At 41.4% G+C, this 25,762-nt stretch overlaps 1 protein-coding gene across 2 annotated transcripts in view; it reads left to right on the forward strand.

The window, feature by feature from the left end:
- The first annotated feature begins 2,453 nt into the window (after nucleotides 1-2,453).
- PIWIL2 (piwi like RNA-mediated gene silencing 2) overlaps nucleotides 2,454-25,762 on the forward strand; it is a 58,609-nt gene continuing 35,300 nt past the window's right edge. For both annotated transcript variants that reach the window (XM_054578782.1, XM_054578783.1), the window contains exons 1-12: nucleotides 2,454-2,645; nucleotides 3,817-3,904; nucleotides 4,046-4,184; nucleotides 4,929-5,135; nucleotides 5,771-5,881; nucleotides 8,296-8,413; nucleotides 9,068-9,192; nucleotides 10,012-10,092; nucleotides 10,404-10,517; nucleotides 21,418-21,606; nucleotides 22,176-22,260; nucleotides 22,783-22,872. In XM_054578782.1, coding sequence (XP_054434757.1) covers nucleotides 2,454-2,645; nucleotides 3,817-3,904; nucleotides 4,046-4,184; nucleotides 4,929-5,135; nucleotides 5,771-5,881; nucleotides 8,296-8,413; nucleotides 9,068-9,192; nucleotides 10,012-10,092; nucleotides 10,404-10,517; nucleotides 21,418-21,606; nucleotides 22,176-22,260; nucleotides 22,783-22,872 — 1,539 coding nt within the window. The remainder of the gene's footprint in view (nucleotides 2,646-3,816; nucleotides 3,905-4,045; nucleotides 4,185-4,928; nucleotides 5,136-5,770; nucleotides 5,882-8,295; nucleotides 8,414-9,067; nucleotides 9,193-10,011; nucleotides 10,093-10,403; nucleotides 10,518-21,417; nucleotides 21,607-22,175; nucleotides 22,261-22,782; nucleotides 22,873-25,762) is intronic.

Here is a 25,762-nt window from a genome sequence, read left to right on the forward strand (position 1 = left end):
AGCAGAATTGAACACCAATACTTTTATATAGTTTGAAGAAAGCTCTTCTTGGCTCACAGATTTAGACATCAATAATGATAGGCAACATTTATTGCAGGCAATCCACTCTTTGTGCTAAATATTTTACACACACCCTCTCATGAACGTATGTTCATTTCCATACAACCCTATGAATGGATGCTTTATTCCCATTTTATATAGAAGAAAAGTGAGGCACAGAGATCACGTGATTATGTGTTTGTAAACCCAGGCTTACTCCTTTTTATTCTCCACTTATATCTCTATATCCTTTAACTGGAAAGGTTGGGGCAAGTCAATTTCAACATGAGCAAGTGAGCTAAGTCTGTTTACAGGAGTTGCTCACCGAAAGGGAATCAGGATTTTTAAAACGTGACACATTTTACTGCCTCGGTGCACTTGTAACTTCTGGACCCCCCATTCCTAGTACCCCGTTGGTACAGACCTCCTGTAGAGCAAGGCTGCTAGAAAGGGAGCGGCTCTTTTTGCAGGAGAACCAATGAGATGGCTGGATCTTGTGAGCGGCATGTGTTTGGCCAATGGGCTCCGCACCGAGGCCCGCGAGGGCACCGGAAATTTGGGTTTGAGCATGTGGGCCCCGGGGTGTGGCGGCTGCGTTGAACGCAGGTGGCTCCTGAGGCCCGCAGAGGCAGGTGGGGGCTCGGGGCCTGGTGAGAGGCCTGGACGCGGGTGTGGAAGGCCGGGGAGGCCGGGATCGCTCCGGTACTGGCCCGTGGGCTTCGGCTCTAGCTCGTGGTGGCGCGGTGGCCCCTCCACGCCCACGGGCGACCGCCCCCGTCCCAGGTGCAGGGGCCTTGAGCTCCGGGTGGGCCGGGAGCAGGAAGTGGTTATTTGAGGCTGCGTGTGCGGGCCGACGCATGACCTCGAGAAGGTAGGAGTGTGGCTGCCCAAGGAGCGGGGGACTCCCGCGGGGTGTCAGTGTTCGTACGTATTACTTGGACCACAGTGGTGGGCAGGACCTCCGGGTTTAGGGGATGGTGCGTCCCTCCGAGGTGGAAGGCGGGTAGGATTTGCCCTTGGGGCGGGGGCGAGGGCTCTCTTCCGGTGAGGCCCAGTCCTAGTGGCCCAGCCCGGAGCACGCACCCGGAGGCGGGAAGGCAGGCAGGCCGGCCTCGCCTGGGGCCCTTCGCTGTTGGACTGTACGGTCAGCCAGCGATTTGTTCGCTGATCACAGGAGGGCCTTCAGGAGCGTGTGCCCGCCTCTGTTACCATGATGACGGAGGGGAGGAGGGCTGGGGAAAGAGGAAGATTCCAGAAATCCTTCATTGGTAGGTGTTAGAGCGCTTCTGAGCGTGTCGCAGTTAGGCAACTGTTCTGAATTCCACGGGCCGTGCTGCGGAGGTGTGAGCCAGAAGGCCAGGCTAACTGCAAAGGAGATTAAGAAATCAAAGGGGAGAGCCTTTGAGGAAGGGAGGCATATCCTGCCTTTTTAGTGTAAAAGAGGGTAGCTGAGCTAACCTTTTTTATTGTCAGATCCTGGACCCTCCCCACCTGTAATATTAATTTAAGAATTGTGTGTCAGTCTTTTCCTGAAGTGTGTAATCCAGTTTCTCCGTAGCTAACACTTAAGACAGGTTTGCAAAAGTTAAGAGGAAGCCTAAGTTTTCAGTTAAGAAAGATGTTTTAGGGATCAGGGGTGGGTTAGGACAATGAAGGAAGATCCTTTAAGAAGGATTCTTGAAATCTATAGATTATAAGAGTGATCTTGAAGAGTACCTGAGACTTGGGAGGCAGGAACAGCCTCATCCCTGGTTACCTAGGGGGGAAAAAGTGTTAAATCTCAGCTGACATTCAGTAGGTATTGTAGGCTCAAAGCAGAAAGGGTCTGTACTCTGGAGACCTCAGTCTGGTGGGGTTTGAAAAGCTTTATGGGGAGGAATGGGACAAGATTCCAAGAAGTTACTAAGGAGATCAAGTAGGAGACGGAATAGTTTAGTATGATAATGAGCTGGGGGGAAAAATAGCTCTCTGGTAAAGGAAAGAGAGGCCAAAGACAAAGCAAACGCATAAATATTTATTGACAGAATATTATGATATGTCTGTGTTAACTATGATTTTCTTGGACTCATATATAAAATGCACTTCCTTCTAAAATAGGCAGTTAACATATGGAACTGAGTTCTCCACGAGGCTGTTTGGGTAGGAAACAGAGGAAGATTCAAGGAGGACTTAGCCTCTAAGGGATTGCTGATGGGGAGTGTTAGAATATTCTGGGCTAAATAGAAACTTTTGACGTGAACATGATATAGGAGGCTAGTTGTATTACTGGTCTGACCAAAAGTAAGCTTTTCTTTAATGCTTTGTGAGTCTGTCTTGAAGGAAAAGAAAAACGATTGGGGATCTCTAATCTTTATAAAATGCTGGCAGGTAATTAACCAGAACAGAACCGACACCGTGATCTCTCCCGCCTTCCAATGGATCCTGTCCGGCCACCCTTCAGGGGCCCGTCCCCCGGGCACCCGTTTGAGTGTGTACGGATGCCAGGCCCGTGGCCACAAGCTCCTAAACCTTTGGCCTCCACTCTGGGCAGAGCAAGACCTGTAGGCAGAGGCTGCCTGTTTGGAAAGCCAGAGGAGCCAAGCCCACAGAGTGGGCCAGCGCAAAGGGTAAGGCCATGTCTGACACACAGTAGCGGCATGTAGCTCATCAGAGAAAATAGTGGATCTCATAGTGCTCCGAAAACTGTGAAGGCCTGTATATGAAAATAAGGGTTGGTTTGTTTGCTTGTTTACTTGGGTTTTTCCCCCTTTTAACAAGTAGTTGCTTCTCCTGAGCATATATTTCAAATTCTAATTGAGAATCTAGAAACAGTGCTGCATGATGAATGCTGAATGGATTTGGGTAAATGCCTTAGTCCTCTAGCTTATATAAATATATGTATAAATATAAATACATAAGCAGTAGGCTTAAAGATATATCATTTTGCTCTTCCTGAGTGTTTAGATTTTTACTCAGGATTTGGCTTTATGGTATTAGCACCCACTTCTGCCTCTGAGGTAATAACTATTAAGAATTTTTTTTTTTTTTGAAGGCTCTTTGCCCACATCTTTTAAAAAAGAGGATCTTCAGCTATTGCTACTACTTGTATGTGCGTTCTTAATCTCCTAATTATACAGAAATTTTAAGATGGTATTTGTCTATTATTAATAAATCTCAAAGAATAAAGAGTTAGCAAATATAGGGAAATCTAGTAATACAGTTATGACAATTTTAAGTTGAGTTGACAGTGTCAAATATAATGTTCTGTAAAAAGGAAATTTGATGACAGTAATCCTGTGTTTTTACTTGGATGAATTGCTTGAGTCTGTGTATGGCAGTTTGAACTAGTGTAACAGCAGTAAACTTTTAAGACTGCTACAGAAAAACAATAGCAAGTTTTTTTGGAGGTTGTTCTAGAAAAACCCATATGCGATTAAATGACCCAGTTTTTTTAACATTTATTAACAAATATACTCATTTCCTCTTGAGTATACTTGTCCACCTTGGGTGTACTGGAAATAAACCAGAAAAATATAAAAGTTAAATCTGTTACACTGTATATCAAATCACGGACTATAGCTATTTGTGCTTAAAAACCTAATATGACATAGTTATGTGTTTTAAAAAAATTGTAGGTATTTAAACATTTTTATGAGATGTTTTTATTCTTTATTGTAACATTTATAGAATTTAAAGAAGATGATTTTTATTATTTACCAAGACTTTTAAGAAAAGCATCAGTGCTTGTGGGGTTTGAAACTACATCTTGGAATGACTTTACTCTCTGCCTTTCCACAGGAATCTGTGGGTTTGGTCTCCATGTTCCAAGGACTAGGCCTTGAAACTGAGCCGCAGACCCCCGTGAAGCGGGACATGCCTTCTTTAGGTGTGTGGGAAATGAACTAGAGAAAACATGGTACTATGTGTGATCGCTTTATTCTTAAATTCCTACACTTTATCTTCAGAAAAATAACTGTGTGACATGTTCAACTCACAGTTATAGCTGGCGTTTGATCCTCCCATTCAGGCAGAGGCATTTTAGGTCGAGGCTTGTCTATCAGCACGGCGCACAAGGAAAAAGAAGAACCCCGTCCCGCTTGGCCAAATCCGTCCGTGTTGGCAGCTGGGGATAGCAAGATGGCAGAGGCATCCATTGGCTGGAGTAGGTGGGTCAAGGTCTCTTCTCAGGGAATTGTCAAATTCAGAAGAAGTATCTCTGTAAGTCCAAAGGGCAACTCTAAAAAGGTGGTATTGCCCTGGCCGAGTGGCTCATTTGATTGGAACGTTGTCCCCTACAGCAAGGCGTTGCAGGTTTGCTTCCTGGTTGGGGCATATGCCTGTGTTGTGGGTTCGATCCCTGGTCGGGTCTCATACAGACGGCAGCTGACAGACCTCTCCTCCCCTCCCCAAAATCGATAAAACATATCTTTGGGAGATACGTTTTAAAAAACATATTTTTTTAAATAGGTTTTTTTTCTAATGAAAAGGTTGTATCATCTCACAAACTATACATGGTTTTATATTAAACAATGAATCCTTCCCAAGAGTAGTCAGTAGCTCCTGATTCCATGAGTCATTGGAAAAGAGCAAAGAATTAGTTCTCCACTGGGTACTTCACAACTTCATTTGACCTTTGAAGAAGTTAACCTGATTGTAGTGGTTCTTTAATCTAAGGGAGTCAAACTCCCACCTCAGTTCTGCCGTGAAAGTTTGGCCCTGAGAGGCAATATTAGTAGCAGTTGGTGAGGGAGTCAAGTTGGCATTATTGGACTTGGAGAGAATCCCAAGGCTTATGTCCCTCTTGCTGACTCCTCCAGGCAGAGAATGCAGACTTGGGGGAATCATTTAGATGGAGCAGAGATAGAGGCATGATTGCCAAGGTCCTGATTTGCCTCTCTTCAACATTTCAGAGCGCTTGGGAGAGGGAATTTGGATGTGCCTGTGTTACCATTGGGAAGGGCAGCTGGTGGAATAGGCAGAGGCATGTACAAGGCTCCCGGTGCTGTCAGCCTACCTTCTTGCGGTCCTGTCCAGCAGGCATCGCCGCCACCTCTGCCCCTGTCCTCACTGCACTCGCTGGATCACCTTCCGCTGGGGACTGCAGAACACAAAAAAAAGTAAGTCAGGTGCTCAGCCTTCACTGCTTGGTAGTGATGTGGGAGGGGACCTTCTCGTAGTATTATAAATGTTTCCGTTGTGTCTGAAGCCCTCCATGGGTGATAGTTATTGCAAGGTCATTCGTTTTGGTTTTTGCTCATGGGGAGAAGGACAGAGAGGTGGGACAGTCCCTGGTAAAGGGAAATGGGATTAATGATACAGTATGTACCAGAGAGTGGACTTGTGACTTCCCACTTCCTTCCCAGTTCAAACAGAGACAGTCCTTTGTCATAGTGCAGATAAGGAAATCACTAGGAAAAATATCATGCAATTCATTTTTCTCTGTAGACTTAATTCTTGTGTTCCTAGTTAGCGGGCCTAGTTTATTCCAGAGGTAGTACTCAAACAAATAGGGTGACCTTGCTTCTTTAGAGATTGCAACTAGCCTTCTGTCTCTTAGCTACTAGCCATTTATCTACTAACCTTCAAAGTGTGCTTTTGTATGCTTCAGTTCTTGCTTTGTGTATCTGTAAGCAAAGTGTAAAATATTACTTTCTCTTACCTGTTTGTGTGTGTGTTTGGTATGGGTTGTTTTTGTTTGTTTGTTTTTGGTATGTGTGGGTGCCTTTTTTTTTTTTTTTTTTTAATTTTCCAGAGAGCTTTTTGTGAAGCAGGGATCAAAAGGAATACCTCAACCTTTGGGATTGAACCTTATCGAAATACAGTGTCAAAATGAAGCAGTTTATCAATATCATGTGACTTTCAGGTATTCACAGCTTTTTTTCTCTGTATTGTTCTTTTCTCTCTGTATTGTATTACTTCTTAGCAGTAATGAAATTGTTCACCTGGAATAACTGAATTTTTTTTTTTGTATTTCTGATGAACTTCTCCCCCACCCCCACAATAATGCATGTATGAGGAATCTTGCAGTAAGTATAACATTAAAAAATTTTTTTAAATTTAGTTATATTACCAATCCAGAGTTTAACCTAATAGGTGAAGTTTTATACATGAGATTAGAGGTGATTTACTGTGAAGTTAATGAAGCTTAAGTTCAGGGCCTTATACTTCAGTAGGCCCCATTCCATGACCTCTGAACTTACTTTGTATCTGTAATTTTGTATTCTCCTTAAACAGAGTCTCCCTCCCCCAGCGGTGTAAGATGCACCACCCACAAAACCTGGGCCCTCCCTACATGAGGTCCTAGTCACTATTTGACAGCTCTCCAGTGACAGTCTAGGGTTAAATTTGGGGGTGAGAAAATCAGAAAAGTAAGTTTACTGTTACATCAATGACTTTAGGGTGGACCATACTTTTTTAAAATTAAGAATTTGTATTAGTTCGTGTTCTCTCTCAAAATGTCAAGAGAGTCATTAGCTGGAGGTTGATGGTTGAAATTGTGAAAATGAGTGTTTTGGAATGTCTGTGGAGAAACTAGGCAGATAGAAGAGTGAATTTAAAAACAATGTGTTTATTGATTTTAGAGAGAGAGGAAAGGATAGAGAAACATCGATGTGAGAAAGGAGAAACATTGATTGGTTGCCTCCCATACACACCTCGACTGGGGATCGAATCCACAACCTCGGTATGTGCCCTGACCAGGGATCGAACCTGCAATCTTTTGGTGTATGGGACGATGCTCCAACCAACTGAGCCACCCGGCCAGGGCGGAAGACTGATTTTTTTTGAAGGACAGCTACTATTTGGTACATGAGGAGGAGGTGGAGTGAAAGAGGAGAAGAAAGGAAGTTAGGGGAAAAACCTCGAAGACAGGTTATGAAGACCAAAGGAGGGGCCCATTTAAATGAGCAGGGGGTTGACTTTGGCCACAGGGAAAAAAAACTTACTGAATTTGCTTCCAAGAGCACCGTTGGTGAGCTTCTGGTACTTTGTTAGAGTTATGAAGACAAAACTAGACTAAAAGAACAAAGGAGAGCATAGGAATAGCCAGTGAATTGGCCCCTTATTTAAAAAGTGTGTAAGAGGAATGAGAAATGGTGTAATAATTGAAGAGGGGAGCAGGATTGCTTTAAAGATGTCTGTACGGTAAGAAAGCACGCTGAGCACAAGTGGTAGGTAAAGAGAAGGATTTAGAAGGGAGGGTGAAATTGAATATTGGAGAGTGGAAGGTACTAGAATGGGCCTGCTCTGGAACATAAGGGAAGTTGAATGTTTACAAGAGGGAAGAACTTGTTATGGGGAAACAGACTGACAAATTTTAATGCAACAGAAAAGGGTGTGAGAGCCTTCACAGGTCTTTGCCTTGACCAGGAGAAGACATGGATTCGCCAAATTTCAAGATTGTAAATCTGGACCTTTGAAGCTACAATGTGAGGATGCCCGGACACTGAGGATTCTCAGAGGATGCGTTACAGTGGCCTGGTCATCCTGTAGTTTCCTTGCACTTCAGGAAAGGAATCTGGAAAAACATCTTTTGAATATCATATTCATTTACATGCATGTGTATGCGTTTTTTTTGAAGAAGCATTATGAAATATAATGTTAACATGCGAGTGTTTTATTTTGGGGACAACTATATTGGATTACCACTTGTTTTTTTTAATCTGTTTTCGTGTAGTTGAACATGCCTCACCCCTTTTAGCCTTGGATTTGTTTAAACTTTGCCGTTGTAGAACGAGGTTGTGTGTTACTGTGATGTAATAGGGCAGTCATGGTACAAAGTAACTACTAGAGTTTTTCAAAACTGTGAGATTTGTGGTATTGAAGCAATAAAAAGCTGAAATTTCTGTGAGTGAAAAAAGGTAGAGAAAAATCCCATAATAAAGTTGTGCAAGAACGCAGCTGTGCTCATTGGTTCACATGTTGTCTCTGGCGCTTTTGTGCTGAGTCTGCAGAGGTGAGTAGTGTCAACAGAGACCATGTGGCCAATGAAGCCTAAACTATTACCACCTGGCCCTTTATAGAAAAAGTTTCTTGACCCTGTGGTCTAAACTCTGAAAGGATGCTATGGCACTTGTCTTTGGGAGTGGAAATTATGGGTGGTTTTTATTTTTTGTGAGCAAGTACCCTTGGGTCAAAGTTCTTTTTCAGTCAGAGTAGTTGAATTTTTAGCATGACCACTAGATGGAGCAATAGTTACAGGAGACTGCTTCTCTTAACCTGAAGTTCAGACTGCTGTTTGAGTGGAATTGAAATAAAATCCTCTCTATTATTTTCTAGCCCCAATGTGGAGTGCAAAAGCATGAGGTTTGGCATGTTGAAGGACCATCAGGCTGTCACCGGAAACGTCACTGCTTTTGATGGATCCATCCTCTATCTGCCTGTTAAGCTTCAACAAGTGAGACCAAACAGAAAATGTACTTCAGGGTGTTCTGGTGCTTGGAGTGATAGGAAATCTTAAACTTTCTGAACATTTGAACTGTTCTTTCCTATTCTTAGAGGGAAGTTAGACTTCTCCATGACAATGAGATGACAAACTGAGAAGCCTTACATTTGAATTCTTTAAGAATTCCATTCTTGCACAAGAGGAGTGGCTGGAATCCTTTGACCTCAGTGATAAAGAGTGGTTCAAGGTTTCAAATTTAAAGGGATCTTTTGCTTGTTCTCCACTGGATATCTCTCACCAAATCCAGTCTCTTTTTAAAAAAAAAAAAAAAGTTTTTTTTTTGGGGGGGAGAGAAGCATTCGTTTTATTTTACTTTATTCATTAATTGATTGATTGATTCTTATATATGTCCTGACTGGGGATCCAGCCCACAATCTTGGTGCATCAGGACGATGCTGTAACCAGCTGAGCTACCTGGCCAGGGCCTCAACAAATTGAGTCTTAAATCCTGGTTGTCATGCTGTGGTTTTGTCCAGTGTGGGCAGCAAAGTAAGGGGAAGGAAGAAAAAATTTAAAATATTTTAATGTTTTCTGAGACACAGTTGGATTAGATTAGGGCTTGATACTTGTGTCGTTTATTTTTACTTACATATATTTATTTGTTAGGTTCTTGAGGTAAAAAGTCAAAGGAAAACCGATGGTGCTGAGATCAGCATTAAAATTCAGTTGACCAAGGTCCTGGAGCCCTGTTCTGACTTGTGCATTCCTTTCTACAATGTCGTTTTTCGTCGGTGAGAAAACAGCTGATGTCTTATTTTCTTTACCCTCAGTCTTGTAACAGTGCTTGCTCTTCAAGAAGCTTAGGTGGTACTACACTTCAGTGCATATATAGATGAGTTTGGAAACATTTAATAAATAAATTGATGATACTCAAGCTAAGTTACTCAAAAGGTGTCTCAAGTGATTGACCAGATCTGGGTATGTGAAAGTAGGTTTGGGGTAGTTGGGTGGAGGATGGGTTGAGGAACTTTAAAACAACTGTTTAAAATGCATATTTAATGGTGTTAGGGTGGGGCTACTTGAAGAGGTAGTGTGTAAAAATTTTTGCTGGAAGAACTTTTCCCCAGATACAGGCAGATCATAACTTCTAAACTTTTTTAGACTCCCTAGTTTTCATAATGTTTTTTCCCCCAAACCACCTCTTTTTTCATGAAACACAGAATCTGATTTCTGTCTAGTAAGCTGAACTGCCAGGAACAAGCTTAACTTCCTTTGCCAGACTGATACCCACAAATTTAGAAGCTGACTCTCTTGAGTGCTTTTTAGTTAATGACAAAAGGAATATAAACTGAGCTCGGGAAATCAACTCAATTCTCAGTTACCTAGTGAATAGGAAAAGCTGCAATCAGTTGCATTCACCCTGAGAGAGATGCCAGGGCAACTTTTCTTACTCTTTTGTCAGTGCGTTCGTGGTAAAAGCTACACTGCCTGTGCCGAGGGCACCGATGTTCTGACCCTTTACGCTTCCAAAGGAAATGACGCTAAAAGTAATGGAGCTTAATTCTTTTGGATATTTCTGCTAGAAAACCCATTCTTGCTCTTTATTTCAGGGTGATGAAACTTTTAGATATGAAGCTTGTGGGGAGGAACTTCTATGACCCGACGAGCGCCATGGTACTGCAGCAACACAGGTCGGTGGCGTGTTGCTCTTCCTCACTTTAGAATGTTCTAGAAAGAAATTTTCATAGATATCACTATATTTAGGACAAAAATCTCAGTAGTATTTTTGGATAGGGAATACAATTTATCAGTTAAATCTCTTCCATAGTTCAGTATTTCGGTAAGTTCACAATGATGTTGATTTAATTGAATATGTTTCCTGGTACTTTCCTATTGTTACTAGGGAAGGGCAGTATCTGTTCCAAGCATTGTTTCAGATGGGGACGTGGAAGTGCCTGTGTTTCTTTTAAAACCCTAAGGTACAGCCCACCTGTCTCTTCAGATTGCAGATCTGGCCAGGCTATGCAGCTAGCATCCGGAGGACAGATGGCGGTCTCTTCCTACTAGCTGATGTCTCCCATAAGGTCATTCGCAATGATTCTGTGCTGAACATCATGTGAGTGAATGGTGGGGCCTACTTTAACAAGCTAACAAGTTTCTGAAAAGCTGGTAATAAATACAGAATAGCCATTGTTCTCTTTGGGCTTTAAATGGCAGAACAGATGAGGAATGCTGAATGGAAGTGTGCCATTGGGTAAGTCCTGCCAAGTCAGAGAGGGAAGTGTGTTCTCGTTAAGAAGATGTGGTTTAATACGAACACACCCTAAGTTTTTGTTTAAATGTGTTACTATAGCAAATAACTACTGTGGTTAGTATAGACGTGTGTTATTTGTAAGGGCCACATGAAGTGCATCTGTGATTCATTTATTAGATTGTATACTTAGAAATGGAATCCCTTTTTTTATATTTATTGATTTTTAGAGAGAGAGGAAGGGGGAGAGAGAGACATCAATTTGTTGTTTCACTTATTTATGCATTCATTGGTTGATTCTTGTATGTACCCTGATGGGGAATCGAACCTACAACCTTGGTGTATCGGGACGATGATCTAACCAACTAAATTACTGAGCCAGGGCCTAAATGAACTTAGTGAAAAGGCTGAACATTTGATGCCCTGGCCGGGTAGCTCAGTTGGTTAGAACATTGTCCTGATACACCAAGGTAGCAGGTTTTATCCTCTGTCGGGGCACATACAAGAATCAACCAATGAATCCATAAATAAGTGGAACAACAAATTGATGTCTCTGTCCTCTCTCTCTCTCAAATCAATTTTTAGAAAGGCTGAACATTTTAAAGACTTTACATATTTAACATAACAAGATGTTTAAAATATATCTACAAATTACTCTCTGGAAGTTTGTTTTATTTATTCAGTTCATTTTCCCACCAGCTGTGTACAGCTACTGGGTATTACTAGGTTTATAAATCTTTGTTTATATGATAAATTTATTCACTCTTTTACTTAGCTTCAGTTGTTACCAGAGTCTTGGGACATATCAGTTAACAAAACAAAGATAGATCCCTTCCTTCATGGAGTTTACATTGTGGTCAGATCAGAAAAAATGATAAATAATAAGCGCAGTGAGCCAGCTGTGTGGCGTACTAGAAGCGATGAGAGCTACAGAAGAAGGAACGAGTCCGACGCAGGGCGGCAGGGGTGAGGAGTATCGGAGGCGAGGGGAGCGGGGTGGGGGCGGAGAGCTGTGATTTTGAGCAGAGTGATCAAGCTCACTTGAGGCAACTCTTGCCGGGAAGTGAGAGAGTGAGCCAGGTGGCTACATGGGAGAAGCGAACTTTGGCAGAGGGACAGCTGGGGTGAGGGCCTTAAAGCGAAATTATGCCTGGCTCATTCCAGAAGAGGCAGGGAAGCCATGGTGGCTGAACCAGAGCCAGGTCAGGGTATGGAGGGGTGGAGTGGATGCAGGAATGAGGACAGAGGGCTTTGGGGGTAGTGTAAGGATTTTAGCGTTTACCCAGAGTCAGATACAGGCCTTGTAGCCACCGAGGGATGTGGCGTGACTTGAGTGTAAGGAAAATAAATTCGTAGGATGGGGAAGAAGTGCGGAGACCAACCAGGAGGCCATTGTAATCCTCTGGGGGAATGAGGGAGGCAGCAGGCGAGGTGCTGAGAGTTGCCTGGCTTCTGGATATATTTTGAAAGCAGCGTTCAGCTGATTTCCTCATGGATGTGGGGTGTGACAGGTTGAGGGTGGGTCAAACTTTGGGGGGAATTTGTAATGATTTATCCTATTTCTTCTTGATCACGGGGGCTGTGTCTCTCCCACATGGCACACCCAGCCCTAGTTTATTCCTAGTACGTAGTAAGTGTTCAAGAATATTACTATTTCGTTATTTATGTTTTCTGCCTTCACTTTTCTGCCTAGAAAGGTCTACTTATTTTATGTTTTACGTTTTCCAGTGTTAACCTTCTGATATTTATCTTGGTGGGATCTCCGTGATTATCTTGGTACTATTAAATGATTTATTGAAAAGTATTTTTCTTTAGATGTAAAGCACTACCTTTGTCATATTCTAAAATACTTGGAATTATTTCTAAATACTTCATTTTGATTCACTGGTTGAAACCAGTGTGATGCTCTTGTAATTATTGTAATTTATAGGTTTTAATATTTGTCGAGGAATTCCATTTTCAGAATTTTCATAATGAATGCCACCCACATACTTTTTTGTGTGCTCCATTGAGTAATTTAGTGAAAATAAGAAAAAAGTCGTTGGCATTTAGATTGGCATTGACTAGGGAGAATGTTTAGTGAGTCTTCCTATTCACAGATATAGCATGTCTTTCCATTTATTGAAATTTGCTTTATTTTTTATTAAAGTTCTACTTTTGTAAAACTTTTAGTCATATTTTATTGTGACTATGCAAAATCTATATATACAGATGAGCTGTGTAGTATATACTATGATTTTTCTGTTTTCTGCACAATTGTTTATCTTGGATATAAAAATTGTCTTTTCTTCTCATTGTCTAAGTACATAATTGTATATGTACTTGCCACTAATTTAACTTCAAATTCTCCTCACTCTACCTACATTCCAGTGCTAGTTATTTTGTCAATTTCATCCTCCCCTCCCCCAAATTCTATTTCTTGGTTTGTCTGTATAAAATCACCTCTAGCTCTGAGCACCCATTCCGGCAGATAGTCAGAAGTCCTATGTCAGGCATCGCCCCATTGTGTCACACACACAGACCCTGGAGTGTTTGCGATCCTGGTCTTTAGTCCGGCTGTGGTGTCCAAGCTTGACTCAGGCGCACAGAGTGTGACTGTGCTGTCAGCGTGGGGTCCTCATGGCTCAGTCCTCCTGGTACCCTCACTGTTGTTACAGACTTAGGATTCTGCACCTCTCTTCCCCTGTGCCCTGTGTGTTCTTACAAACCCCCAGAAACCACAGAAGAGCAGTTCTTTTCCTGGAGGTCAGAAATGCCCAGTCCTCAGACATGCAGCAGCTTTTATCCGTAGCAGGAATGGCCCAAGAAATGGTTCACGTATTTCTCAAAGGATAGTGAGTCTGCTAAGGTTTGCCAAATAAGATTAAGTGCTGTGTGTTGCTATTGAACTCTCAATAATGCATTTAGTGACCCATCGCCACAGAGTTCAGCGACATCTTAGGAATCTCTGAATCGGTGAAAGCCTGGCTGGCTTCGATTGGGTCTGGCTGCTCTCGAGGCCGGCTGGACAGCCGTGGGCCTGGGGTTCCTCCACTTGCAGTGAGGGCTCCCTGCCCCTCCTACGGCAGGTCGGTAGCTGGGATCTGTGACTGCTTTGTTCTGGGTTTACTCTCTTGTTTTGGGGAAGGCTACATTGCAGGAACTGTTTTTGAGACCTTACATGTTTGAAATGTCTTTATTTTACCTTAATTTAGTTGGGCATAAAATTCTAGGTTGGAGGTAATTTTCTCTCAGAATTTTTAAAACATTTCTCCAGTGCCCCTTTTTTTAAAAAATAATCTTTATTTACAGTTACATATTCTTTCACAGTGAGACTGTTTCCTTATTTAAATTGAACTCTTCGGATGTTCTGATAGTAATGCTCTACTTGAATACACCTTATTTCTGGGTTTTTCCACTCCTTCACCTTGTAGGTGAGTAAGCAACCATTTCCTACAGCAGCATTCTATGTTTTTCACCTTAATTATACCTTTTGGGCAAACCCAAACCTTGCTTTTGACATTGCTTCACCCCTTCTTTTTTTTTTCCTTCCATATTTTTCCCCAGCTTTATCTGTTAATTACTATATAGGTATTATACTTTTAAAAATTTATTATTATAATTTAATAATATATTTTAATATTGGTAACACAAGCCCTCCGTCCTTACTCATATTTTTATCTTCCTTTATCTTTTCTATAACTATTTGCACATTTATTCTCCAGATTAATTTTAGAATCTTTTTGCTGAGCTTCCAAAAACTGCCACTGCAGTTTTGCTCCATTGTCGTTTTGCTTTCTGATTTGCTGGTGAACGAAACCTAAAGCTGTTCTGACTTCTGAGTCCAGCATCTTCATAGGTTCCTACCCCGGCATCCCCTCGGAGGCCCTGGGAGCTTCTCTTCATTCTTCTGAAATTTTATATATTCGTCATTTCTTTCATGTCACTTAGGAATCTGATTAGTTTTCCTTTGCCTGAAGAACCCCTGTAGTATTTCCCTTAGTGTAGAATCTGCTGGTGACATATTCTCTCAGTTTTTGTTTAAAAATACTGGGTTGGCCAAACAGTCCATATGGTTTTTTCAGTAAAATAAAAGACACATTTTTCATTTTCACCAATTACTGTATTGATTTGGATATTTTGAGTATGTTGGCTATATCCCACATGATATAATGTTGATTATTCTCAATGTCTCAGTTTGATCACTATCAACATCAACAGGTCTACCCAACTGTGGAGCATCGTCCAGTGAGAAATCTCCAGCACAGGACCTCACAAACCATTTTTTACACATTTGATCAATCACAGCACCTTCTCCATACACTGCACAAGTCTTTTTCAGCGTTTCAGTTACATTTTTACCTTTCTTGAAATAATAAAGCATAATATGCTGAAAATGTGTATTTTCTTCTATCTTCAATATTAAAATGGCTACACAAAAATTCATCAATTTTGATAAGTTTAAAAAAAAAAATGCACACTGAGCCCTGCTGGTGTGGCTCAGTGGATTGAGCACTGGCCTGCGCACTGAAAGATTGCTGGTTCAGTTCCCAGTCAGGGCACATGCCTGGGTTGTGGACCAGGTCCCCAGTTGGGGGCGCACAAGAGGCAAACCACACATTGATGCTTCTCTCCTTTTCTCCCTTCCTTCCCCTCTCTCTAAAATAAAATCCTTTAAAAAATAAAAATAAAAAATAAAAAATGCATACTGATAAGACAGCTGTCACAATACAGTCTAACAAAATTGTTTTGAATGAAGTTAAAGACAACTAAGCCATACTAGAGCCATCTTATGGAAAAAACCAAATGAGCTTTTTGGCGAACTCAGTACATATGTGTTTTATATCTTGCCTTAAACTGAGAATTCTAGGTTTGGCAGTTATTTTCTTTAAGCACTTTGAAGAAATCCTATTATCTTTTGGCACACAGTGTTTTATTGAAATCAACTACCTACCAGTGTGACTGGAGTTTTTTAAAGGTATTATGTCTTTTTCTTTCTTCTCTTTTCTTTTCTTTTTCTTTTTTTTTGTCTTTCGTTTTCAGAAGTTTTACTACAGTGTGTCTAGATGTGGTTTCCCAGTATTTATACTCTTGGCCCTTCTGTAATCCTCCTGGGTGTGGGCTGAATCTGTCGACTTGTTTCTCATGAATGTGGCAGAAGTGATGGGATGTCACTTTTTTAAAAAAATTGACATATAATCGACATATTATCATCCTGCTAGTTTGTTCCCCCTGTACTCAAGTCACTAAACATATCCTCAAGTGAAGATTAAAAAAAGAAAGGAAATACAAATCCTTTTTCAGGCCCACGATTTGCAAGTGTCCTCTCCCAGACTGTGACTTGTCTTTTCATTTTCATTAATGGAAAGGAGTAGAATTTTTACTTTGACGAAGTCTGATTTACCAGTTCTTTTCTTTCATGGATTATGTTTTAGCGTCATATTTAAGAAATTATTGCCTAACTCAAGGTCACAAAGATTTTCTCTGTTTTAGGAGGTTTATAGTTTTCACTCTTACATTTAGGTTTGTGATCCGGTTGGGTTACCCTTTGTGGAAGATAGTAGGTAATGGTCTAGGTTCATTTTGTTGTATGTGACCTAAATTGCTAATTTGTTTAGTAATTTTTGCTTGACAGTTTGTCTTTTTGTGTGCTTTGAGCGTGTCATTATACAGCCTTCTGGCCTCACTTGTTTCTGATGAGAAGTAGGTGGTTAGTCATATTGCTGCTTCTGTATATCATGCGTCATTTTCTCTTACTGTTGTCAAGATGTTTTGTTTGGCTTTGGATTTTGGCAGTTTGTCCATGACATGTCTAGGTGTGGCTGTCGTCGTGTGTAGCAAAGTTGGTATTTATTGAGGGCCTTAGAGCTAAAGGTTCATGTTTTTCATCAAATTTGGGACGTTTTAAACCGCTGTGTCTTTTAATTCTTTTTGTTTCTTCTGTTCTCCTTCTCCTGGGCCTCCTATTACATGCCTGTAGGACTCTTCATATTGTCTCACAGGATTTTGAGACTTAATTTGCCTTGCATCTTTTTCTCTTTCTCATTTAGATTGGATATTCTTGATTGATTTGTTTTTATGTCTGTGATTATTTATTTTGCCATTTTAAATCTGCTGGTGAGTTCATCTTACCAGTTTTTCATTTTGATTATTGTACTTCCAAATTGTACACTTTCTATTTGTTTTGCTTTTTAGATTCTTTTACTTTATTGAGACTCCATATTTGTTGACTCATTGTCATCTTATTTTCCTTTAGTTATTTGAACTTATTTGTAGTTGCTGCTTTGAATTCTTTGTGTGCAAAGTCTAATATCTGAGCCCTTCAGCGTAAGTTTCTATTGACTTTATTTCTCATGATTATTGGTCACATTTTCATGTTTCTTTGCATATCTAATAGTAGGTAATAGAAAACTAAACATTTCAGATAATATATTGTAGCATATCTGGATTTTGTTTTATTTTTCTGAGTTTTAAAAAATTCTGATTTGTCCATACTTAAACTGTGGACTCTTTACCCTCTGCAGTTTGCAGCTGCTGATATTCCTGCTCAGTTTTTGTATTCTTATTTTTTTAGTTTAGCCTCCGTTCCTTGGGACTACACCTTTGTATAGCTTACTGGTTCACACAATGATTTGGGTAGAGGCTGTACCTTATGGGTGGAGCCCATAAGGCTTCCATCCTCTGCTGCCCAATCTGTGTAGAACTCACTCAGTTACTGGTAGTTATCACAGCTGTCTAGGCTTTTTCCTGAGTGTGTGTAAGTTTCCTAGTCAGCCAAGGATGTGTGTGGCGAGCTCATCATAAGCCTTTCTGTGTCTGTTTTCCAGATTCTGTCCGTTACATTTCCAGCCAGCCTGTAGTTTGCCCCAACCTGGGCTGTGCCCGGCTAGCAAAACTTCGGTTTCCCCCGGTTCCCGCTGTCCCTGGCTTGCCGTGCATTCCCGTCCCTGCCCTCGGGCTGGTTAGCCCCCGCAGCGGGTCAGGCGGCCCTGTTCAGCGACTACAGTGGCGGGATGGGTCCCGTGGGGTCCACCCCTGGCAGGGAGATCCTGCCTTCTGCTCTTACAAGAAGCCTCAGCAGTTGTTAAAAAGTAAATGCTTTTCCATTTGTTGTCTACCTTGGGTTGATTTCTAAAATGCTGGTTTTTACAGTTTTGTCCAGTTTTATGCTTGATTTTTAGAGAGAAAAATTACTGATGTCTTCATACTGCCTCAAGAGTTTTTTATGAATCTTGTTTGAGATATAATTAATCTGCCATAAAATGTACCATTTTTAAGTGCTTAATTCACTGGTTTGTAGCATATGCACAAATCATTGTGTGTGAAAAATGGTGAAAGCTAAGTAAGGTCACAAATTCTAGAACATTTTCATCATCTCCCCCCCAAAAAAATTTTTTACTCATGATCTCTTGATATTTGAAATGGAGATTTTTTTCAGAACTTTTTAGCTTCAGGTCATTTTTCATTAATTTGCCAACTGTTTCTTGAGCTCTTTCAGTTGGATCTAACTCTTCACCTTAGTTACTTTAACTTCTTTGATTATTTCTCTTCTGTAAATTATTTTATACATATCTTTTCTCTCTTGGACTTGTCTTCTAGTATCCTTTATCATTCTTATCTCTTTTTCATTTCTCAAAATACTAAAACATTTCTTAAACCTGTTTTTTTTTAAATTTATAAATTTGATTTCTAGACTTGAGATTTGCTGCCTGTTACCTTTGCTAAGATTTCTAAAAGTTGGCAGTCATGCTTGCTTTTTCCTTAAAGCAATCTCTGTTGCTCTCAAATTATTATCATTTCATAGATTCAATAATCTTTTGAATAGCAATTAAAATATATACTGTTTTCTAGAATTAGAAAGCCTAGTGTTGAGTTTTTTTATTTTTCCCTTCCTTGCCAGAGTTCTAATATTTATATTTTAATTATTATATATTTCTTGACTTTTAAAAGCGTTTAGTTGTGAAAAACTTCAAATATTTACAAAAGTAGAGTGAGTAGTATAATAAATGCTGTTATTCCCACTTTATAGGTTCAGCAGTTATCAATTCACGGACAACCTTGTTTCCTGTAGTCTTACCATTTTCCTCCACCAAACAATTATTTTGAAGCAAATCCCAGACATCTTTCACAAATATTTCAATATACATCTGCTAAATTGACTTCCATTTAAAAACATAATCATAATATCATTGTTATACCTACATTTTTAATTTCTTAATGATCATTATTACATCGGTATATTCATAGGTTCTTCCTGTACCAGATTGCCTTCATAAATCAAAACCAGTACTGGCAAATTTCAGTTCTTTGGGATAAAAAATGACTTGTTTGGAAGTAGTTGTTTTAAGAAATTTAGTATCTCTATTAACATGAAAGACCATCCGAATGATAAGAAGCTAAAAAACAAGTTACAAAATAGTGTATATGATTGATTGTACACTTCTTTTTGGAAATTACTAGTATTCACAAATTTAAGGAAAGCTTAAGGAAGGAAAGTGGGTCTCTGTGAAGAATGGATTGCAAACCATGTTTAATTTCTGTTTTATAATTGTGTTTTTATTTTTATTTTACAATGAACATGTAACACTTTTTAAGCAAAACTATGGTGAAGATGAAAGAAAGTAACAATCCAATGAGAAAATAGACAGTAGATATTTTACCAAAGAACGTTTTAGAAGGTGAGTACATGTCCACTATCATTAGCCATTAGAGAAATGCTAGTTAAAACTACAGTGAGATACCAGTGCACACCTATTAGAGTAACTAAAATAAGATATAGCGAAAATATTGTACCAAATGCTGGTAAGAATGTAGGAAATCTGTCCCTCGTATACTGTGAGTGGGAATATAAAATGGTTCTGCCGCTCCAGACAATTTTTTTGATAGTTTCTTATAAAATGAAGCAAGCACTTAATCATAGGACCCTGCAGTCACATTCGTGGCATTTTTTTCCCAGAGAAATGGAAATTTAGATTCACCCAAAAACTGGGACACAAATGTTCATAGCAGCTTTATTTGTAAGAGCAAAAAAATGGAAGCAACCAAAACGTCTTTCAACAGGTTAAACAAACTCTGGTACCTCCTTACAATGGAATTGTGCTCAGCAATAAAAACAAATAAGCTAATGATACAGACAACATCCCGGATGGGTCTCGCGGTCATTATACTTAGTTAACAGTGTCAGTCTCAAAGATTGCATGATAATGTTCCATTTATATAGCATCCTCAGAATGACAAAACTCTACAGAGAGAACAGGGATTAAGGACGGGGAAGGAGTATGGCTGTGATGGAGTGACGTGGAATAAGTTGCTTTATGGTGATAGGGAGCAGTTCTGTGACTGGGGTAGTAGCTACACACACTAATAAATGAGATAAAACTGCATAGGACTGCACACATGCAAATCAGTGTAAGCAACACAAGACGGTAAAAGCTGAATAAGGGCCCTGACGGGTGTGGCTCAGTGGGTTGGGCATTATCCCGCAAACTGAAACGTTGCCGGTTCAATTCCTGGTCAGGGCACAAGCCTGTGTTGTGGGCCAGGTCCTAGGTTGGGGGTGTGCAAGAGGCAACCAATTGATGTTTCTCTCCTGTGTAGATGTTTCTCTCCCTCTCTTTCTTCCCCCCTTCCCCTCTCTCTAAAAATAAGTAAATGAAATCTTTAGAAAATAAACCAAACTAAATAAGGTCTGTCAGTCTAGTTAACAAGGTTGTACCAATGTCAGTTTCATAATGAGACCTGTGTACGAATTTTGCAACTACTTTGATTTTATAATTATTTTGAAATAAACAGAAAATAAAAAGGTTTTTCATTAGAGGCAAATGAAACTAAATATGTTTATTTCAGCAGCCTAATCTGGTAATATATGTTGTGAATCTCAAAAAAGTGTTTATAAAAATAGAGAATGGTTCAGTGTTTTTGATTGTGGAATCTTCCTCACGCCCCATGACCTCTCAAGGGACTAGTGCTCCTGAGGGGTAGTAATTCCCTGGTGACACTGGCCCACAGGAAAAAAGTCCAAATTCTGCTCCTTAATTTGTAAGGCTGTCCATACCTGGACCCTGTGTGACTATAAGCTTCTCTTAGCCTCTGTCCCTCTCCCACCTACTCGCCTTCCCCAGTCCCGGCTCCCTGGTTGTCCCCTGCATACCACTGACTCTGTCTGCAGTGCCACTCATTCCTCTGCCTGCTCCCCCCCCCCGCCCCCCGCCCCAGTCCCTGCCTAGCACATTGCTCCTTCAGGTATCAGCTGACTCCCTGGGCGTATTCAGGCGCGCTTTCTGCGAGCTTCGGTGTGGCTTCGTTCACAGCGCCATGAGAGAGGCCTCCGCAAGGGTACGTTTGTCCTCAGCGAGTCTCTCGTCTCCGCCTCAGGCATCGCCACCGGTGCTGCCTTCTGATGGGCACTGCAGTTTCTTCCTCCAGCGAGGAGGGGCAAATGTAGTTGAAAGGATGTTTTATTGTTCCTCTGTAGACTCTCCCCTAATAATGATGATACAAAATAACGATTATTTTGATGACTGACGTACCTTATTTTAAGGAACACGGTGATTTTTATTAATTTGTGGTTGCCGTTTTTAATTTTATTTTTAATCCTTTCAGTATTTTGAGGGTTTTTTTTTGTTTGTTTGTTTTTGTAATTTTAAAAAGAAAAGGGGTGGAAAAGGTGGAGCCTTTTGGTGCTTATAGCTGTGAGTGTGTCCCGGAAATACTTGCGTGCCCAATCCCTTTCCTGTCGCTCTGTGCAGACAGATGTGACCCACAAGTCTTTTGTCTCTTTCCAAAGGCATGCCATGTATCAGCAGAGCAAGGAAAACTTCCAGGATGAGTGCACCAAGCTTCTGGTCGGCAACATTGTCATAACCCGGTACAACAACCGCACCTATCGTATTGATGATGTGGATTGGAGTAAGACTCCAAAAGATAGCTTCACCTTGTCTGATGGGAAGGAGATCACATTCTTGGAATACTACAGGTAGAAGAGACTGGGCTTGGTGGCAGGTTGGGGCAGGGACATTGACTACCATACTGAGTTCCATAGTGGTGTGCAATGGGACACTTAAAATAATTGCATTGTAATGTGCCTAAGACGAATGAACTTTGCAAGATTGGACCTGAATATGCCACCCTTACAGTTTCATTACTTTTAGTACTTTCAGAAGTTAATTCATAAATTAATCTCAGGGCTTTGAATTGTATTTCCTTTGCTGGTTTGGTTAGAAGTTTGGTCGGAGATTAAATACAAGTCATTAATCATTTGACTATCATTTTGCCTTTCTAGTTGCCTAAGCCCTTTAGCCTGATGCAGTTTTAAATAAATTCTTTCCTTGACCATAAGCTTGTTCCTGCCCTATTTAATTACAGCAGTAATTTGAGCCTGCTTTTTCAGTTATAAATATGCTGTGATGAGTTTACGATGGACCCTTGACAAGGGTATTATGAAAATTTGACCTCAGACCTGGTTAAAAGACTCAGATTGTGTTGCTGTAAGAGCAGTGATAGTGATGCCGATTCTGAAGTTTTCCTGCCTCTGTCCTACTGTAGCAAAAACTATGGGATCACAATTAAGGAGGAGGACCAGCCACTGCTGATCCACAGACCCAGTGAGAGACAGAACAGCCAAGGGACGGTGAGTTGGAGGAGTCCATCAGCCTTCCTCATGGGCCTTGGGGGCCAAGCAGCAATGGCTGCTGCTAAAGAAGGTCAAAACACTGGATTCATTAGGGAAGTTGTAGACATTTTGAGAGGGCTGGGGCTGGGGAACGTGCCTTCACACCTGACTCTTCTGTCTTAAGCGTGAATGCTGTAGATGGACAGGCTAAGATACGGTAGAGGCACCAGCCTGATAGAATGTGTTGTTTTACCTTGTCTGGAGGCTCGAGAGGGGCAGAATTTTTTTCTAGTTCTTCTTTTGACAGTTTGAATATTTTTCCCTTTATCTAATACAACAGCTGTAAGTGTGACTGAGGGGATAAAGGTAAAATACTTGCAGTGATTCACTGCCCTCCAGGGTGTTAGATTCCTTACTTGGCCCGTCCGTGATAGGCCTGCAGGGCCAGCCCTGCACATGGCATGTCCTACTCAGGGCAGGGGAACGGGATCTTCTTTTATTTTAGCGCCTTATTTTTCCCTCTCCGATCTCTCTTCAAAGCTGCTAAAGGGGGAAATCCTGCTGCTGCCCGAGCTTTCCTTCATGACTGGGATCCCCGAGAAGATGAAGAAGGACTACAGGGCCATGAAGGTGAGCAATGCCTGCTGAGAGCAGGAGACCTCTTCCGCAGCAGATGAGCTAGAACCGTGCCAGGCTTGCATCTTTACCTGGGTAGGTCTGTTCTGCCAAGCTCCGGTTTTCCTCTCTGTAAAACATGGTCATGTCCCTTCCCACACACCGAAAAAGCCAGTCCGAGCTTCCTCATGGAGGCTGTTAAAACGGTAGAGTGGCCAGATCGTAAGGGAACAGATAATTCTCCCTTACCAATCCAGTGGATGAGTGTAAACTGGTCATTTGGTCATAAATGAGATTCTTTGAGAGCACTGAATTTTTTGGAGCATTTCTGTAAGCCTTCAGTTTAGTCGAAGGGATGGAGGAGATAATGTAGGAGAAAGTGAACAAGTTAGAGGATGAGGTAAAAGGACACAAGTTTATCTGGCGGGGCCTGAGGTGTGGTAGAAGTTTTAGGCTCAGTTTCTGCAGCAAATAGCTGAGGAGCAGAGGAGCCCCGGCGCTGCGTGCTTCGCCGGCAGGCTGTCTGTGGCTGCTGGGCTCTCCCCGCGCGAGGTCCGCCACTGCCTCGCTCCCCGGCCCATGTCCATCTGCTCCCTGGACCATGCTGGTCTCAGGTGCCACACAGGATTGTCAGTAACATCATAAAGGGCCTGACGGGACATGACACTTGAGGTTCCTGTAAGAGGTTTTGTTCATGTGCTCCTTCTGATACTTCTGCTTTTAACCTAGGGGTCAAGGGTCTTTCCTTACAACTCCCAGGTGCCTAATGACTTTGTGGCCACAGAGCTATCTGAAGAGCTCTGTAGACTTAACCCTGCCCACCCCTCGGGGAATAACAGCTGTATGAGTTATTAGTCCTAGAAGAATAAAGAAAGAACTCACTTAATTTGATTCAGATTCTTCACACACACATTTGTTACACACTTGTTAGATAGTCATTCAGCAGTAAATATTTAGAAAGCAACTGTTCCTGGCTAACCTCTGGACAAAAAAGTGACTTTAAATGCCTGGTGCAGTATGACATAAAGTGTAAGACTGGATGTGGTTTTCCATTCTGTTATGTTTCCTACGTAATAAGTAGGTAAAATCACGCCCCTTTTACTCTTGTTTCATAGAATCTTTTAGGAATTTTAAATTCAGAATGTGGCATTGAAAAAGGTATGACTTAGATGTCATGACGGAGAGAAAAACGTAACTTTTAAAATTCTTTTACAGTTAAAATTTTAATCTTATGCCTTATTACATTCCCAAGAAATACTTACTGAGTCCTTGGAAATATTTGAAAATTTCTATAGATTTCAGTGGGAAGGTTTCATATAAAAACATTTAAGCTTCCGGCCAAGATGGAGGTGTAGGTAAACATGCTTTACCTCCTTGCACAATTACAGCAAAAATTGCAACTAGACTACAAAACAAGTATCACCCAGATTTGTCAGAAAATCGAGCGATATGGAAGTCAGACAGCCAAGGATTTAAGGAAGGCACATTCATTTAGATGGGTGGGAGGGACAGAGACAGAGAGGTGCAAGAAGAGGTGCAAAGACATGGAACGGGTGGTCCCACACCCACAGATGGTGGATAAAAATCAGGAGGGATATCTCCGGAGGGAGGGATCCCAGCCCCAGACCAGACCACCCAGCCCAGGGTTCTAGCACCAGGAAGATAAGTCCTCATAACTTCTGGCTGTAAAAATCAGTGGGGATTGGGGGAGGGGGTGCAAAAACTATAGGATTCCCAGGAGACTCCTCTTAAAGGGCCCTGCAAGGGTCTTAGGACTTATGTAGATGGACCCGCTCTGGGCTTCAGCCCCGGGGCAGCAGCTGCAAGGGCACCAGTGGCACATGGGGAGAAACTGAAGTGACTGGCAACAGGTTGAGCACCAGGAGACAGCTTCCTCCTGGGCCAGACTCCAGGGGCCAGGCAGCAGCGTCACCGCTCTCAGAGCCCTCCCCCACACGGCCACGGAGCAGGGATGTGGGTTGCTCCGCCCTGGTGATTACCTGAGGCTCCGCCCCATGCAACTTAAAGGTGCGCTCTTCCGTAGCAGGCCGTGCTACTAAGACAGGGAGTCAAAGCACCTGTGCCTAATGCTCAGAAACAAACACAGGGAGGCTGACAAATTGAGAAGACAGGGAATATATGGCCAAAATGAAAGAACAGAACAAAACTCCAGGAGAAGAACTAAATGAAATGGAGATAGCCTACCTATCAGATGCAAAGTTCAAAGCACTGGTTATCAGGATGCTCAAAGAACTCATTTGGTACTGCAACAGCATAAAAAAGACCCAGGGAGAAATGCAGGTTACATTAAGTAAAACGAAGACCTACAGGGAACCAACAGTGGGGGGAGAAAGCCGAGAATCAGATCAACAATTTGGAGCACAAGGAAAAACAAACGCATTCAATGAGAACAGCAAGAAGCAAAAGAATTCATAAAATGAGGATAGACTAAGGAGCCTCTGGGACATATTTGAACATAACAAACATCCACATCATAAGAGTGTCAGAAGGAGAAGAGGAATAGCAAAAAATCGTAAACTTACTTGAAAAAATGATGAAAGAAAACTTTCCTAATTTGGTGAAGGAAATAGACACGCAAATCCAGTAGGCACAGAGTCCCAAACAAGTTGGACCCAAAGAGGACCACACCAAGACACATCATAATTAAAATGCCAAAGGTTAAAGATAAAGAGAGAATCTTAAAAGCAGCAAGAGAAAAGCAGAGAGTTAAATACAAAGGAGTTCTCATAAGACTGTCACCTGATTCCTCAAAAGAAACTTTGCAGGCAAGAAGGGACAGGCAAGAAGTATTCAAAGGATGAAAAGCAAGGACCTACAATCTAGACTACTCTATCCAGCAAACATACCATTTAGAATGGAAGGGCAGATAAAGTGCTTCCCAGAC

The sequence above is a fragment of the Pteronotus mesoamericanus genome, unplaced genomic scaffold (assembly GCF_021234165.1).
Source record: "Pteronotus mesoamericanus isolate MK-2021 breed Mesoamerican mustached bat unplaced genomic scaffold, CSHL_Meso_final contig_502, whole genome shotgun sequence".
Lineage (NCBI taxonomy): Eukaryota > Metazoa > Chordata > Mammalia > Chiroptera > Mormoopidae > Pteronotus > Pteronotus mesoamericanus.